The 17,496-nt window shown below is 46.9% G+C and overlaps 1 protein-coding gene across 5 annotated transcripts in view; it reads left to right on the top strand.

Moving 5' to 3' along the window:
- The window catches only part of LOC140408447 (la-related protein 1B-like), a 142,324-nt gene that overhangs the window by 65,664 nt on the left and 59,164 nt on the right, over positions 1 to 17,496 (top strand). For all 5 annotated transcript variants that reach the window (XM_072495659.1, XM_072495658.1, XM_072495656.1 and 2 more), the window contains exons 9-11: positions 1,970 to 2,132; positions 2,222 to 2,366; positions 11,862 to 12,036. In XM_072495659.1, the coding sequence (XP_072351760.1) occupies positions 1,970 to 2,132; positions 2,222 to 2,366; positions 11,862 to 12,036 (483 nt within the window). The remainder of the gene's footprint in view (positions 1 to 1,969; positions 2,133 to 2,221; positions 2,367 to 11,861; positions 12,037 to 17,496) is intronic.

Here is a 17,496-nt window from a genome sequence, read left to right as displayed (position 1 = left end):
GGGGAGAGAGGGGAAAAAAACTTTCACCAAACTTCCTTAAATCTTCTTTCTTTCTCCTCTGCATTCACCTGGGACCAGGCTTCAACCTTCTTTCTTCTTCCTAGGTGGGAGCCATCCGACGTGGAGCACCCTCCCTACATGGTGCCCTGGCCTCCGGGCCTGCCGCCTCGGGCCTCCTCGTAGCTCCGCCCCCGCTACTCTGACCTGCCGGGCCCGGCGCCTCAGCCCCGCCCCTCACCCGCGCGGGGTTCTTCGCCGGTTTTTAAACCGGCCCCGCTGGCTGCTCGTGGCGGCCCCAAAGGCCGACGATAGTCGGGGGGTGCATGAGGACTCGGGGATTTCCCCGAAATCACTGCGAATCGCGGCCACCGGCGCGCGCTCTTGTTGCTGCGGCCGCCCTGCTCGCCCACGCCCTCACTATTCTCAGCAGCCCACATGTTAACGTAAACAAATAACAAAAGGAATTACCCATAGTCACCATTAACACATACAGTCTCCACGCCCCCCCCCCCCCCCCCCCCCCCCAAATGTTCGATGTTATCTAATTCTTGAAAGTGCATAATGAGTAATGCCCATGAATTGTAGAACCCCTCCATCCTTCCCATCAGTTCAAACATAACCTCCTCAAGAGTTAAGAATACCAGCAGGTCCCCCTGCCGCGCCAGGGCACAGAGTGGAGAGGTCGATCTCCATTCCAACAGGATCCGCCTTCGGGCGATCAACGAGATGAAGGCTACAACATCTGCCTCCGCACCCGTTTCCAACCCCGGCTGGTCCAACACACCAAATATGGCCTCCCGAGGGCCCCGGTCCAGTTTCACGTGCACCACTTTAGAGATTACCCTAAAAACCTCCTTCCAGTAATCCTCCTGCTTTGGACCGGACCAAAACCTATGAACGTGGTTTGCAGGGCCCCCCCTGCAACATTCACACATCTTCTACCCCCTCAAAGAGCCGGCTCATCCTCGCCCTTGTGAGGTGTGTTCTATATACCACCTTCAGCTGTATCAGCCCCAACCTTGCGCACCAGGTGGAGGCGTTCACTCTCCGGAGCACCTCACGCCAGAACCCCTCCTCCATACTCTCTCCCAACTCTTTCTCCCACTTTTCCTCGATCCCTTCCAGCGGTGCCTTCTCCTCTTCCAAAATATCCCCGTAAACTGCCGACGCTACCCCCTTCTCCAGTCCCATTGTCGTCAGCACCTTCTCCAGCAATGTGGAGGCCAGATCTACCGGTAAGCTCTGTATCTCCTTCCTGGCAAAGTCTCGAACTTGCATGTATCTAAATATTTCCCCCTGCTCCAGCCCATACTTCGCTCCCAGCTCCTTCAATCCTGCAAACCGATCCCCAAGAAATAAATCTTTTAGATTTGAGGATCATGACATCCCTCATGCAAAAAGGCCCTGGGGTGGCAAAGAATTCTGAAACACAATAAACCAGTAAAGCTGTAATAACATCCTGCCTGACGGGGTTTCAGAATTGGGTGCAATCTCAGGCGACAGCAAGAGAAAGAAGGAGCATCATATGAGATGCAGACACAATCCTATGATATTGTCCTATACAGACAATGTCATTTTGAAAATAAACACATCTAAAAATTCAAAGACAAAATAACTAATGTTTAAGTAAACCTGGTAGTCGTGCCTAGGTTTGCGTTTTTATAATATTACACCATCTGTTTCTCTGAGAAAATTGTTTTGTTTTTTTTTATAAAAAGAAATCCGAGCTTCCTTCAAAGTCTACGATGATACTTCTGAGCTAAGAAACAAAGCACAGTAGCAGTTTGGTGGGGGAAAAACTGTTCAAGAAGTGAATAATATACCCTTTTCCAGGCTTGTATTTCATGGAATGTATGTTCTACACAAACTCTTAGCTTGTGAAAGAATGGTACACAGCGGAAGCATGGGAGTTGATGCCAGTGAATGTAAATTTTTTTGACATGACCGATTTGGATTACTTTCTCCTCAGTGAATTATGATTACCCATATGGGTACAAGCATTCGTTTGAAACCTCTGACCAATATATCCCAGAGTACAACACTAATATGATGTACTACTATGATGATGGAAGTGGAGCACAGATGTACACAGTGGATGAAACCTTACTGAAGGAATACATAAAACGGCAAATGTATGTGAACATTTCTTGTGTAACTATAGCAATGCTTTCCTAATTAAGACAGCTGGGAACTATTTTAACATTGGTAATTTTCTTTTTAGCGAATATTACTTCAGTACAGAAAACCTGGAAAGAGATTTTTTTCTACGGAGAAAGATGGATGAACAAGGCTTTCTACCCATTTCCCTGATTGCTAGTTTCCACCGGGTACAGGCTCTAACCACAGATGTAAATCTAATTTTGGAGGTAATGTCTTAATGTTTCTGTAATGTGAAATGCAGGAAATGGGGCTGAACTTTGTCATTGCATTTGCTTTCTTGTCTGGCCTCTGTTGTTGGAACCTCCGCTGCTCACAACCTATTGGGATAATCATAATGGGGGTTTCACCAATCACTCCAAGCATGTACAAAATTCTTTTTGAGTTTGTTGAGAGTGTTTGCTCCAAACTCCTCCAAGGGTTATAATTTCTTCTTCCTATGGTTTTGTTCTGTAGATGTAGTTTCTTCCTGAGAATCAGGGTATGCAGCCCATCTGGCTAATGGCTTCTTCAACAAAATCAAGGTACTCCTATTTGTTCAGATGACATGTTTCTGGCTGAACCAAGATATTGGTTGTTGCAACCTCTCCCTTAGGTTATCTTCTCTCTGCTGAGTCCTCATCCACACCATCTCTCCCATTTCTTGATTGAGCAGGCTGTGGGCCCTGTATCATTGGTTGACAGTATGGACTTCGCCTGCTCTATAACCTTCCTTCTGTTGGACCCCGGTCATGGTCCACTGCTGTGACATTTTGTGTTACGTGTGTGAGAAAGGGAAGCAAATTCTTAGCCTGCAACCCATCAAAAGTTAGCTTGGGGTGAAGCCAATCTGCAAGGGTATAGAATGGTAACAGAACAGGGTTAACTCCTGTAAGTTGTAGTGATACGTACCCCTCTCAGCCTCATTTTTGGCCTGCAGGCAAACTTGTGACACGGTCAAATCCATATGATGCTGCAAAGGATTGATGAATTGTGACCCATTGTCAGAGCGACAATGTCTGGAATGACGTGAATAGAAATTTCCCTCTTCAGAAAGTCTACCTCCTGTAACTTTTGCACCTCAATTTAACAGGACATCTAGTATGTGCGAATCTGCACACACTTCATCTCTCATTTGAGACACCCAAAGTTTTCTGCCATGTTGCTGGCAAATATTGGGCGGTTAAGGTCACGAAGGCCTAAACTTTCTTGCTGAAAATGGTGTTATCTTGTTCTGGGTATCTGCAACAGTGTAAGCAGTAATTTGGTATTATCCCTGCTGATACTCTTAATAGTATCGCCTCATATGAGCTTCAATCTTAATCTGCGGATTCGGGAGGCTTTGTTGTGATTTAATTTGTAATCAGCAAAGTTACCAGCAGTTTGTGATCTGTTTCAATCTTGAACTGTAGACTTAAGACACAGTGAGGAAATCTTTCACACGTCCAAGCTTCTGTGAAGGCTTCTTTCTCTTCTGACAGCATAGTGCTGTTCGTTTTCAGTTAAGGACCTTGATACATAATACACAACTATGTAATGATATATAATACATATCCCATTACTCTGGATCTGGAACAGGATGCTCCTAGTCCTATTGCTGACGCATTTACTGCTATAATAGTTGGACGTTTGGTCTTGTAGCGAGCTGAGGATCTCTGATCAACATGTTCTTTTCACTTGAATGATTGCTGTTGATGCACAGTCCAACACTACGCTTGGTCTTACCTCCAAGGTTGTCTTGAGGTTTGTTTATTTGAGCTAGGTGGGATAGGAATTTTCAACTTGGTTCACCTCACCGTATCTATAAACCTTTAGCATTTGGTGACATTCCAGGGTGGCGAAAATGCTCTTATGCCTTTTGTCTTGTGCGGGTCTGCAGTGAGTCTTGTTTGTTTTCATGGCCTGACTTATTTTATGGGTTTTGAAAACTCAGTTCTCATCGTGTTAATCTAGGGTATTAGTATATTTAATACTTCTCTTGCTCTTTTGTCATATTCTTCCTTTGTTGAACCATCGTCCATGTAGCATATAACATTTTCCATATCTTCTGATATGTTGGACATCATCCTTTGGAAAATCTCTGGTGCAGACATGATGCCAAAAGGCAGACAGTTGAAACAACACAATTCAAAAGATGTTATGAAGGTGGTTAGAAGTTTTGATTCCTGATGCAGTGGTAATTGCGTCAAGCTTAGTAAAGTTTGTACTCTTCCAAGTTTTGCTAGCTCTCGTCTTGTTCTATTGCTTTAGGCCGACTCGGATTCTGATGGATCTATTTGGTTTTGAAATTGGTACCATACCAGAACACCACTGGGTGGGTTTTGTAACTGACGAGTGACTTCTTGTTGAAGCGTAGCCTTTACCTCATTTCATTCATGTTTTCATAGTGGGTGTGGCACCTTCCTGGGTGTAAACGGAGAAGTGAGTTTTACATTTGTCTTTAGAATGCATCTGCCTTTAGCATGATGTGATGCACAGTTTTCAATTTACCTAAGCCCCTGAAGAGTTTTGGAAATTCTCTTAATTTGCTGTCTTGTTATTTGTTGTGGACTTATTATTCAATTTTAAGGATTGATTAGGTTCAGATTTAGATCAGGATTTCCTAATTAAACAGGCTTTCCTGATTAGCGAAGAACATTCCTGGTTTTGAATGAGTGTCTGAGCGATCTTTGCCTTTGTGTCTTAATGTTGTATCAAATTTACCTTTTAATTTTTAGCTAGATTCCTCCTGGACCTTGAAGTTTGACGGTTGCTGAGTAAACTCTTGCAGCCATTTAGTATTGTCTGACAGAGCTGAAATATAAATTCTATATGCTTTTAGAATTCATTTACGGGATTTGGGTGTCGCTGGTTGGCCAGTGCCTATCCCTTGTTGCCCTTCAAAGGGTAGTGGTGCGATGCCTCCTTGAACTGCTGCAGTACCTGAGGTGTAGGTATACCACAAAGGCTGCTACGGAGGGAATTTCAGGATCTTTGACCTTGCGACAGTGAAGGAATGGCTATATATTTTAAGTCAGAATGGTGAGTGACTTGGAGTGGAACCTCCAGGTGATGGTGTACCCAGGTATATCTACTGTTCTTGTTCTTCTAAATGGTAGTGGTTGTGAGTTTGGAAGCTGCTTCTTAAGGATCCTTGGTGAGAACCTGCAGTGTATCTTGTAGATTGTGTACACTGCTGCCACTCTGAGTCAGTGATGGATGCATTGAATGTTTGTGGAAGGGGTAGCAATCGAGTGGGATGCTTTGTCCTAAATAGTGTTGAGCATCTTGAGTGTTATTGGAACTGCACTCATGCAGGCAAGTGGAGAGTATTCCATTACACCCCAGGGAGGTGTCTTGTAGATGGTGGATAGGCTTTGGGGAATTGGGAGGTGACTTACTTGCCGCAAGATTCCTAGCCTTTGACCTGCTCTGTAGCCACCGTATTTATGTGGCTGGGTAGTTTGCTGCAAACATTGGTCTGTTTGAGGTTGTGTGGTTGTTTGAAGACTGGTTGTGGGGATGGCCTTGGCAAGATGTTCGTATTCCTCGATGTTCTGTTGAAGGCTGCAAAGAAGATGTCGTCGTTTCTTCGCTCCAGGTACTCTGTCGGTTGTGTCACGTGCTTGACTTCTGAGGAGGTCGGTGCAGCTTTTTGCTGTGGTGCGTTGGAACTGTCGATCGATGAGTCGAGCGCCATATCCCGTTCGTACAAGGGCACCTTTCAGCATCTGTAGATGTCTGTTGCGTTCCTCCTTGTCTAAGCAGATCCTGTGTAAACTGAGGGCTTGTCCATAGGGTATAAGCTGTGGAAGTGGAGCATCGTGAGGTTATCCATGGATTGTGGTAAAGTAAAGTGAAGTGCTGAGGTGACCGTCCTTGGTGGAGATGAGTGTGTCCAAGAATGTAACCAATTCTGATTCTAGCGAGACCATACAGCCCCTGCGACAACGGATGAACGGACATCGCGTGACAATCGCCAGGCAGGAATGTTCCCTTCCAGTCGGGGAACACTTCAGCAGTCAAGGGCATTCAGCCTCTGATCTTCGGGTAAGCGTTCTCCAAGGCAGCCTTCAGGACACGTGACAACGCAGAATCGCCGAGCAAAAACTGATAGCGAAGTTCCGCACACATGGGTATGGCCTCAACCGGGGTCTTGGATTCATGTCGCATTACGTTCATCCCCCACCATCTGGCCTGGGCTTGCGAAATCCTACCAACTGTCCTGGCTTGAGACAATTCACACCCCTTTAACCCGTGATTAACCAGTCGCTCCATCGGGACCTGTAAAGACTTAATTACCTGCAAAGACTCGCAATTCAGAGTAACGTCTTGCATCATTGACTTTGTCTATATATGTGTTTCTGGAACCCACCTCTTCATTCACCTGAGGAAGGAGTGTGCTCCAAAAGCTAGTGATTCGAAACACACCTGTTGGACTTTAACCTGGTGTTGTAAGACTTCTTACTCTGCCCACCCCAGTCCAATGCTGGCGTCTCCACATCATGGCTGTTCAAACAGGATACGTTTTCTTTCTCAGCTCTGCACAGTCCCTCAAAGATGGTTCTGTCCAGACATGTCCAGACTTGAACTCATCATCGCTACCTGGTCTTTTGATTGCCCATTCCTGTTTACACAAAAAAACAGGGCCATGCTATGAATATGCAATTAACCTCCAATTTGCAGACAAAAGAGGCCATCAGATTCTGTAATGGGTTAATCGCTAACCAGGTCAGTGTGTCCTGGAGGGCAATGGATCTTGAGTGAATCACCTTGGCTGAACAAGGGTATCCTGTTTATTCCCAATAAAAATAGTTTAATCTGAATGGGACAATGTAACTCAGGCCAGGTGTTGGCGTATACCTCTGACTCGGTGTTAGCATGTTTTACCCTCCGTCTGTTAACCCATAAATTGTCAATACATCTTCGATCCAATTTCCTAACCTCTCCTCATCGTAACAATTGCCCTTGAGCGGATTAGTTGGGCGGCACGGTAGCACAGTGGTTAGCACTGTTGCTTCACAGTGCCAGGGTCCCAGGTTCGATTCCTGCTTGGGTCACTGTCTTTGTGGAGTCTGCACGTTCTCCCCGTGTCTGTGTGGGTTTCCTCCCAGTGCTTCGGTTTCCTCCCACAAGTCCTGAAAGTCGTGCTCGTCAGGTGAATGGAACATTCTGAATTTTCCCTCTGTACTCGAACAGGTGCTGGAGTGTGGTGACTAGGGGATTTTCACAGTAACTTCATTGCAGTGTTAATGTAAGCCTATTTGTGACACTAATAAAGATTATTATTAAAGTACCACCTTTAATATATTGTGGTGCCTCAGCCAGGGGTGCGGGGGCTGCCATTCCGTAGGGCAGGGACTCGCTTTAGATACCTGGGGGTGCAGGTTGCTCGAGACTGGGGTGGGGCTCCGTAAGTACAACATTTCTAGTTTGGTGGGGAGGGTGAAAAGCTGATCTGGCAAGGTGGGATGGTCTCCCGCTGCCACTGGCGGATCGGGTACAGGCAGTTTAAATGATTGTGCTGCCGCGATTCCTGTTTATTTTTCAATGCCTGCCGATTTTCCTGCCAAGGGCATTTTTTTAGAGAGATTGAAAGGATGATTACCTCGTTCATATGGGGAGGGAAGGTGGCCAGAATTAAGAAGGTGCTACTACAGAAAGGAAACCAGGCAGGGGGTTTGGGTCTTCCGAACCTGATGTATTATTACTGGGCGGCGAATGTGGAGAAGGTACGGAGCTGGGTCAGAGGGGTTGACTCGCAATGGGTCAGAATAGAGGAGAGTTTGGGTAGGGGGTCGTGAATGAAGGCGTGAGCGACAGCGCCGCACCCTATGGCCCCGGGGAGATACACGGGGAGTCCGGTAGTAATAGCTTCGTTGAGAATTTGGAGGCAGTTCCGACAGCACTTCGAGTTGGGGGCGGGGTCAAGGGAAATGCCGATTCGGGGGAACCATTGGTTTGAGCCAGGGAAGTGGGATGGAAATTTTCAGAGATGGGAAGAGAAAGGAATTAGGACAGTAAAAGATTTGTTTCTTGGGAGTCGTTTTGCGGGATTGAAGGAGCTGGGAGCGAAGTATGGGCTGGAGCAGGGGGAAATATTTAGACACATGCAGGTTCGAGACTTTGCCAGACAGGAGATACAGAGCTTCCAAGTAGAGCCGGCTTCCACATTGCTGGAGGAGGTGCTGAAGACAGGGGGACTGGAGAAGGGGGTAGTATTGGGTGGTTTACCGGGCTATTTTGGAAGAGGAGAAGGCGCTGCTGGAAGAGATCAAGGCAAAGTGGGAGGAAGAGTTGGGAGAGGGTATGGAGGAAGGGTTCTGGTGTGAGGTGCTCCGGAGGGTGAACGCCTCCACCTCATGTGCGAGGTTGGGGCTGATACAGCTGAAGGTGCTGTATAGAGCACACCTTACAAGAGCGAGGATGAGCCGGCTCTTTGAGGGGGTAGAAGATGTGTGTGAACATTCTTCCTGCAAACCACGTACATGTTTTGGTCCTGTCCAAAGCTGGAGGATTACTGGAAGGAGGTTTTTAGGGTAATCTCTAAAGTGGTACGCGTGAAATTGGACCCGGGCCCTTGGGAGGCCATTGTCGGGGTGACGGACCAGCCAGGGTTGGAAACGGACACTGAGGCAGATATTGTAGCCTTCGTCTCATTGACCGCCCAAAGGTGGATCCTGTTTAGGTGGGGATCATTCTCTCCACCCTGTGCCCTGGCGTGGCGGGGTCTTTCTGGAATTCTTGGTGCTTGAAAAGGTCAAATTTGAACTGATGGGAAGGATGGAGGGGTTCTACAATTCATAGGTGTTATTCATTATGCATTTTCGAGAATTGGATCACATCGAACATTGGGGGGGGGGGGGGGTGAGAGCTGGGAGGGTTGGGGGGAGAGGGTCTGTCTGTATGTGTTAATGGTGACTATGGGTGGTTCCTGATATATTTTTGTCATTTGTTTATGTTAACATGAGGGCTAATGTTTGGGGTTTGGTGGGGGGATGGGATAGTTATTAATGATATGGGGATTGACATTACATTGTTACTGATTATTGTTTATTGTTGGGTGTAAATTTGGGAGAAAATGTGAAAAAGGAGGAAATAGAAATATTTTTTTTTAAAAATTTTTTTTTAAAGTGACCCAATTATTTATTTTTCAAATTGGGGGGGCAATTTTAGCGTGGCCAGTCCACCTAACCTGCACATCTTTTGGGTTGTGGGGGTGAAACCCACGCAAGCACAGGGAGAATGTGCAAACTCCACACAGACAGAGACCCGGGGCTTGGATCGAAATTAGGTCCTCAAGATAAAAACTTTATTTTAACTTGCCTTTGGAAAACAAATTTCATGGATTTTATTGAGTCTGTTATTTTTATTTAAAGGAGATCCAATTTTTCCATTCTTGGCCTTCAGTAGGTGACTCAAAAACTCTCTGACAAGAATAGATTTGCAACCCATTTTATGCTGAGCTGTAGCATTTTCACATGCATTCATCATGGAAATCCGTATTTAAGTTGCACAAAGCAAGAGACTTCCATGTGTAGGTTGATGAAAATCATTGGAAAATCCTATACTTAAATAGTATTAGTGAAAATCCAAAATCTCCCCATGGAATAAAAAATTTGTTAAAGCTATCAGGACACCTGTACTTAAGTATGCTTCTTGGGCAAATGATTGCGTGCATTTTTGTTTCTGAGGTTACAGGGTAGCTGTCTGGAGCAGGGGGCATATTTTCGCTATGCAATACTGTTTCAATTTGACAGCGGGACAGAAACACATGGTGCTCATTGATCTAAGCATATAGGTTCCATCATCCTTTACTGAATTTTATCATAACATTGTAAGTTCCTATTTGTGACCATTAACTTGAAGAAAGTTAGATTGTTTGCTAAAGATATGGCCTTCCTCCATTTTTGAAAAGGTTTGATTGCCTTATATACAGCTCCTTGTCTTTTTGTATTGTCTGATTTTTAGTTGGAGCTTCTCTCCCATTAGCTTGCAGTGATTTTGCACCACTTCCGGATAGAGAATTATGATCATGGTTTACAATAAGGAATTCTGTGCAAAGGAGTATATTGTCTGAATTTGTTGGAAAGCTTTTTTGAGGCTATCCTAGTTTGTGTGGAAGATGAACCCCTTCCAAAGAAGGAAGCCAACCACATTTGTAACAAGTAATGTAAAACTTTATGGAGGTGATGTTTACTGAATTGTAAAATACATCTGATCTGATTTTATCTGATTTGATTTATTATTGTCACATGTATTAGTATACAGTGAAAAGTATTGTTTCTTGCATGCTGTACAAACTATGCATACCGTACATAGATAGGGAAGGAAGGAGAGACTGCAGAATATAATGTTATAGCAAGGTGTGGAGAAAAGATCAACTTAATACGAGGTAGGTCCATTCAAAAGTCTGATCTCCGTGGGGAAGAAGCTGTTCTTGAGACGGTTGGTACGTGACCTCAAACTTTGGTATATTTTTCCTGACGGAAGAAGGTGGAAGAGAGTATTTCTGGGGTGCATGGGGTCCTTAATTATGCTGGCTGCCTTTCTGAGGCAGCGGGAATTATAGATAGAGTCAATGGATGAGAGGCTGGTTTGCGTGATGGACTGGGCTACATTCACAACCTTTTGTAGTTTCCTGCGGTCTTGGGCAGAGCAGGCTCCATACCAAGCTGTGATACAACCAGAAACAATGCTTTCTATGGTGCATCTGTAGAAGTTGGTGAGGGTCGTAGCTGACATGCCAAATTTCCTTCGTCTTCTGTGAAGTAGAGTCGTTGGTGGGCTTTCTTAACTTGGTGTCGGCATGGGGGGACCAGGACAGGATGTTGGTGATCTGTACACCTAGAAACTTGAAGCTCTCGGCCCATTCTACTTCATTCCCATTGATGTAGACAGGGGCATGTTCTCCACTAAGCTTCCTGAAGTCAATGATAATCTCCTTTGTTTTGTTGACATTGAGGGAGAGATTATTGTCGTCGCACCAGTTCAGCAAATTCCCTATCTCATTCCTGTACTCTGCCTCGTCATTGTTTGAAATCCGACCCAGTGCGGTGGTGTCATCAGCAAATTAGAAAATCTATGTTGATGGGGAATTTGGCCACACAGTCATAGGTGTATAAGGAGTTTATCTAGAATTCATTTCTGAAAAGATTACTCTGCAAGCTCAGTTGAGAAGGCCAGTGTCAAACCTTTGTAGCCTCTTGTAATAGCAAGCACCTTTCCCAATTTATTTACTCACTTATGAATTTAGGGCAGAGAAAGGGGTCTTTCCGAATTGGAATGTGATTATCTTGTAATGCATGCTTTGGAGGAGAAGGGGTTTAAATTCTCTAATTGTAGTTCGGACGTTATGTGGCACCGTGCATTAGGGAAAAAATGCAGAAAAATAGTGTTCCACTAAAGTATGCTTCAACGCAGACAAATAACAAAAGACCGAAATAAGAGAATGCAGATGGAAACTTGAACTTTTAGTACCTTTAACACTCATCATATTATCTAATTGTATTTTGCATAATTCCAAGGCTTTGCCACCTATTAACTTGCCTGGTAAATTACTCTGAACGTTTGCATTATGTATTGGCTAAGGTTGTCTCCCCTCATTTTTGATCCTTTTAATTGACTTGAGTGTTTACAAACTGTTTACCAAAGATAACGTTTTGAATTTATTTAATGGTATGTCATAAAAAATCTTGTCTGCTTCTCTGTTTACCAGTGATGTGTTGTATTTTCAAAATCATTAGGCTTTGAAAGGAAGTACGGAGGTACAAATCGTGGACCAGAAAATGAGGAAAAAAGAGAGTCCTGAAAAATGGCCGATTCCAGGCCCACTTGTTTCCGACATTCCAAGAACTGATTTCTCCCGTTTAATTAACTGTCCGGAATTTGTACCTGGGCAAATGTACGGCTCTCAAACTGGTGAGCATACTGCAAATCTTTTAGTTAAAATATTAATCCACACCATTGGTAATGCACGCAGATGAGTGTCAGGCAGTTGACTGTTTCTTTATGTTGCCACCTCCCATTTAAGTGCTTGCATTCTCTCAACCTGCAGCCCCAATTATTGCAGTCACAGCAAGGCTATTGGACATGAACCAGCAAAGTAACATGCCTTAATTTAGTGTAAACTGACACTTTATCTGTCTTTACCCTACAGCACGTATGCTTGCTATAGGCTAAGGAAGGACAGGCATTGGCCTTGGAAGTCGCCTTCCCTTACTGCTGATAAAGAATATATGGAGGCAAGTGGCCATGGTGACAGGGCAAATATTGAAGAAGGAAAATAGTAGTTCAGTATTGGACATTCTTCCTTTTCTGTTTGTCACAAGAGTGTGGTTTACAAACACTCAACATTTTATTTTAAGGTTTGGCGGTTTCTCAACTAGTTTATGTTTTGTTTTTAAACTCTCTTCCCCTCCCTTGCTGCTCTATATCAGCATTGCGTTTCCTCCCTCAGCTAGCAGAAGGAAATGTCTGAAACAAAAGTGCAACTCTGTCAGACTGGTCTTATTGGCTTTTTGATGCTTTTTAATTGTCTAATCAAAAAGTTCAGTTTAGAGAAGAACAGTAACTGAATCCAGTTCTCTGGGGTATTCAGCCCTGGAGATGCCAATTTCAGTTGATTTGACAAAATACTAAAACTTTCTGCTGATCAGCTTCAGTACTATTTTTTTTAAAATAAACATTTTATAGAGGTATTTTTGGTGTAGTGACAAAATAAACAATATACATGAAACCATAAACATAGTGCAAAAGCCATTTACCTCTCTTACAGGTCCCACTCTTATTGACCCCCTACTCTGATCTAAACTACTCCCAACCCCCCCCCCCCCCCCCCCTCTTCTGCTGACGATTAATTTCCCGAAAGAAGTCGACGAACGGTTGCCACCTCCGGGCGAACCCTAACAGTGACCCTCTCAAGGCGAACTTTATTTTCTCCAAACAGAGAAAGCTAGTCATGTCCGATAGTCAGGTCACCAACTTTGGGGGCTTTGGAGTCCCTCCCATGCTAATTAGTATCCGTGTCCAGGCTACCAGGGAAGCAAAGGCCAGAACATCTGCCTCTTTCTCCTCCTGGATTCCCGGGTCTTCTGACACCCCGAAAATTGCCACCTCTGGACTCAGCGCCACCCTTGTTTTTAACACCGTGGACATGATGTCTGCAAACCCCTGCCAAAATCCCCTAAGCTTTGGACATGTCCAAAACATGTGGACATGGTTCGCCGCCCCTCCCGCACATTTTGCGCAGCTGTCCTCCACCCCCAAAGAATCTGCTCATCCGGGCCACTCTCATGTGAGCCCGGTGAACAACCTTGAATTGTATCAGGCTGAGCCTGGCACATGGTGCAGACGTGTTGACTCTACTCAACGTGTCTGCCCATAGACCATCCTCTATCTCATCTCCCAGCTCCTCCTCCCACTTGCACTTCAGCTCCTCGGCCTGCGTCTCCTCCGACCGCATAAGCTCCTTATAAATGTCCGAGACGCTCCCTTCTCCTACCCACCCTCTGGAAACTACCCTGTCCTGAATCCCCCTGAGCGGTAGGAGCGGGAAGGTTGACACCTGTTTACGAAGGAAGTCCCGCACCTGCAGATACCTGAGTATGTTTCCCCTCGCCAACCCAAACTTTTCCTCCAACACCCTCATACTCTGAAAGCTCCCCTCTATGAACATATCTCCATCCTCTCAATCCCCACTCTCCGCCATAACCAGAACCCCTCGTCCATTCTCCCCGGGGCAAACCGGTGATTATCACAGATTGGGGCCCAGACCGATGCTCCCACATGCTGCCAGCACTGGCCCCAAACTCTCGGGGCCGCCACCACCACTGGACTGGCGGAGTACCGTGCCGGCGGGAACGGCAGAGGTGCAGTTACCAATGCCCCAAACTGGTGTCCTTACATGAAGCAGCCTGCATACGCACCTATGCCGACCCCTCCCCCACCACCCACTTCCTGATTATGGCTATATTAGCCACCCAGTAATAGTTGCTAAAATTTGGCAGCGCCAGCCCGCCCTCTCCCTGACTCCGCTCAAGCATTATCTTCTTTACTCGTGGGGTCTTGCCCGCCCAGATGAAGCCCGTGACCACCCTGTTGACTCGCTTAAAAATGGACCGCGGAATAAAGATGGGGAGACACTGAAATACAAATAGGAATCTCGGGAGGACCGTCATCTTCACCATTTGCACCCTCCCAGCCGGAGACAGCAGAAGCGCGTCCCATCTCCGAAAATCGTCCTTCATTTGGTCCACCAGCCGGGCCAGATTCAATTTATGCAACTGGTCCCTTTCCCGCGCCACTTGGATGCCTAGGTACCTAAAGCTTCCCTTTACTAACCAAAACGGCAGCTCTCCCAGTCGCCTCTAGGAGTCTCATACAGTAACCTGACCCAGTCAATAAAGCCCCATCCAAATCCGAACCGTCTCACTATCTCCCACAGTCCCATTCTACCCGATCTAAAGCCTTTTCTGCATCAATTGCGATCACTACCTCCACCTCCCTACCTTCCGGAGGCATCATGATCACATTTAACAAACCCCGTCTAGTCCTCCCCAAATAACGTCCAGAACACAATCCTCATATCATGGAGGACAAGATTTTGGTCAGCAACTTGGCATTTACATTCAACAGGCAGATCGGCCTGTAGGACCCACACAGCTTCGGGTTCTTGTCCCGCTTAAGAATCAGTGAAATCGTTGCCTGTGACACCGTCGGGGGCAACACCCCTCTTTCCCTTGCCTCATTAAACACCGTCAACATCGGCCCCAATATCCCCGAGAATGTTTTATAAAACTCCACTGGGTACCCGTCAAGACCAGGGGCCTTGCCCGCATGCATGGCCTTCAAGCCCTCCATTATCTCCTCCAGCCCGATTGGGGCCCCCAGCCCTTCTACCCGCTCCCCGTCCACCTTTGGGAAATTCAGCCCCTCCAAGAAGTGCATCATTGCTTCCGGCCCCTTGGAGGTTCCGACCTGTACAGCCTGCTGTCGAAATTCCTAAACGCCTTATTCACCCCTACTGAATCACCAACCAGGTTCCCATCTCCATCCTTTACTTTCCCTATCTCCCTAGCTCTTCCTAAGCTGCTGTGCAAGCATTCTGCTGCCCTTCTCTCCATGTTCATAGATCGCCCCCCTCGCCTTTCTCAGCTGCTCCACCGCCCTCCCTGTGGTCAGCAAGCTAAACTCAGCCTGTAACCTCTGCCGTTCCCTTAAAAGCCCTGCCTCTGGGGTCTCCGCATACCTCCTATCAATCTGTAATAACTCCTTTACCAGTCGGTCCGTCTCTGCCCTGTCCACCTTCTCTCTATGGGCCCGGATCGAGATCAGCTCTCCCCTGACCACCGCCTTCAGTGCTTCCCACACCACCGCTGCTGAAATTTCCTCCGTGTCATTGACCTGCAGGTAGCTCTGAATACATTTCCTCAGCCGCTCTCACACCCCTTCATCCACCAAAAGTCCCACATCCAAACTCCAGTGCGGGCGCTGGTTTACTATCTTTACTAACCTGCAGGTCAACCCAGTGGGGAGCATGGTCTGAGATTGTAATCGCCGAGTACCCCGTGTCCACCACCCCAGCCAGTAAGGCCATGCTCAAAATAAAGAAATCAATCCGGGAATACACATTATGCACGTGTGAGTAGAAGGAGAACTCCTTCACCCTCGGCTGCCCAAATCGCCATGGATCCACCCCCCCAGTTCCTTTGCCATTGCTGGCACCCTGCCTGTTTTCGAGCTTGACCGGTCCAAGCCAGGTCCATAACTGTGTTGAAGTCCCCTCCCATGACCAACCTGTGCGAATCCAGGTCCAGTATCTTCCCCAGCATCCTCTTTATAAACTCCACATCATCCCAATTTGGCACATACACATTTACTAATACCACCTGCACCCCCTCTAGCTTCCCACTGACCATAATGTACCCACGTCCGAGACTATTCTACCCGCCTCAAACACCACCCGCTTATTGATCAGGATCGCGACCCCTCTAATCTTTGAATCTAGTCCCGAGTGAAAGACCTGACTGACCCAGCCTTTCCTCAGTCTAACCTGGTCCGTAACTCTAAGGTGCGTCTCCTGCAACATTACCACATCTGCCTTCAATCCCCTAAGATGCGCGAACACGCATGTCCTTTTGACCAGCCCATTTAACCCTCGAACATTCCAGGTGATCAGCCTAGTTGGGGGGCTCATTGCCTCCAGCCTGTGCTCCGCACCTCCACCGGTTCATCCCCAGGCAGCCCCCGCCCCCAACCTCCTCTCTGTCCCTCAGCCCAAGTCCCTCCCCCGTCAGCAGAACATTCAACTCCCCCCCCCCCCCCCCCCCCCCTCATAACAACACCCTGTAACCCACCACCTTTACTAAACTAAACATCGGCACCCCCCCCCCCCCCCCCCCCCCCCCCCTTGCGCTTCCGAGTGCTAGCTCGCCCAACTAGCTTGATGGCCCCCATCCCCGGCGTCAGATAGTCTCCCACCTATCGTCCGTCTTTCCCCCCGCCCCCCACTCATACAAACAAACTCCAACATCAAACAATCCCCACACAATTGCCCAACAGATAAACACCAAGATCAAAACAAGCACCCCCTCCATCCCCCAACAGTGCAAAAACCTTTTACAAAAACAGAGAAACAAAAAGGAAAAACAAAATCATGAACGTTGCAGCCAAGTTCAAAAGTTCTCAATCCATCACCAGCCCTTTTTCGCAAGTCCAACACGTCCTCGGGTGACTCGAAGTAGAAGTGCCTCCTCGCGAGTGCTCTGTGAGCCCTGTCCACCTCCAAGGGCCGGGAGAATGCCCCATCCCCCAGCAACTTCACAAGCACAAACATGTCTACGATGTCTGCCTCAACGTCTGTTCCTTCGGACCCCTCCGGGAGCCTGACGATTCTTAGGTTCTGCCGGCAGGACCTATTTTCTAGGTCCTCCACCTTCTCCAGGAGCTTCTTCTGCTGGTCCCTCAGCATCCCCACCTGCAGCTCCACCGCAGTTTGATGTTCCTCCTGCTCAGCCAGTGCCTTCTCCACCTTCTGGATCACCCAATCCTGGGCGTCCAATCTATGCTCCAACCGCTCAATCGACTCTTTTATCGGGTCCAAGCAGTCCCGTTTCTGTGTAACAAAGCCTTCCTGAATGACTTGCATCAGCTGCTCCATAGACTGCTTGGTCGACAAGCCAGAAGTCCGAACCTCCGCCATGCTGTCTTCTGTTGCAGCTACAGCCCAAGCCTTCTCTATCTTCTTGTTTCTGCCCTTACGAACACTTCTAGTTGTTCTCTCCATGCACCGAAGTGAGATTTCAGTAAACAATTGCTCATTGCCCGTTTTACAATTCAAGTCCGGTAGAAAAACGGGGGAAAGGTCCAAAAGTCCGGCCA

Source organism: Scyliorhinus torazame, chromosome 3 (assembly GCF_047496885.1).
Source record: "Scyliorhinus torazame isolate Kashiwa2021f chromosome 3, sScyTor2.1, whole genome shotgun sequence".
NCBI classification, from domain to species: domain Eukaryota; kingdom Metazoa; phylum Chordata; class Chondrichthyes; order Carcharhiniformes; family Scyliorhinidae; genus Scyliorhinus; species Scyliorhinus torazame.
This window is presented reverse-complemented; position numbering and strand designations above follow the sequence as displayed.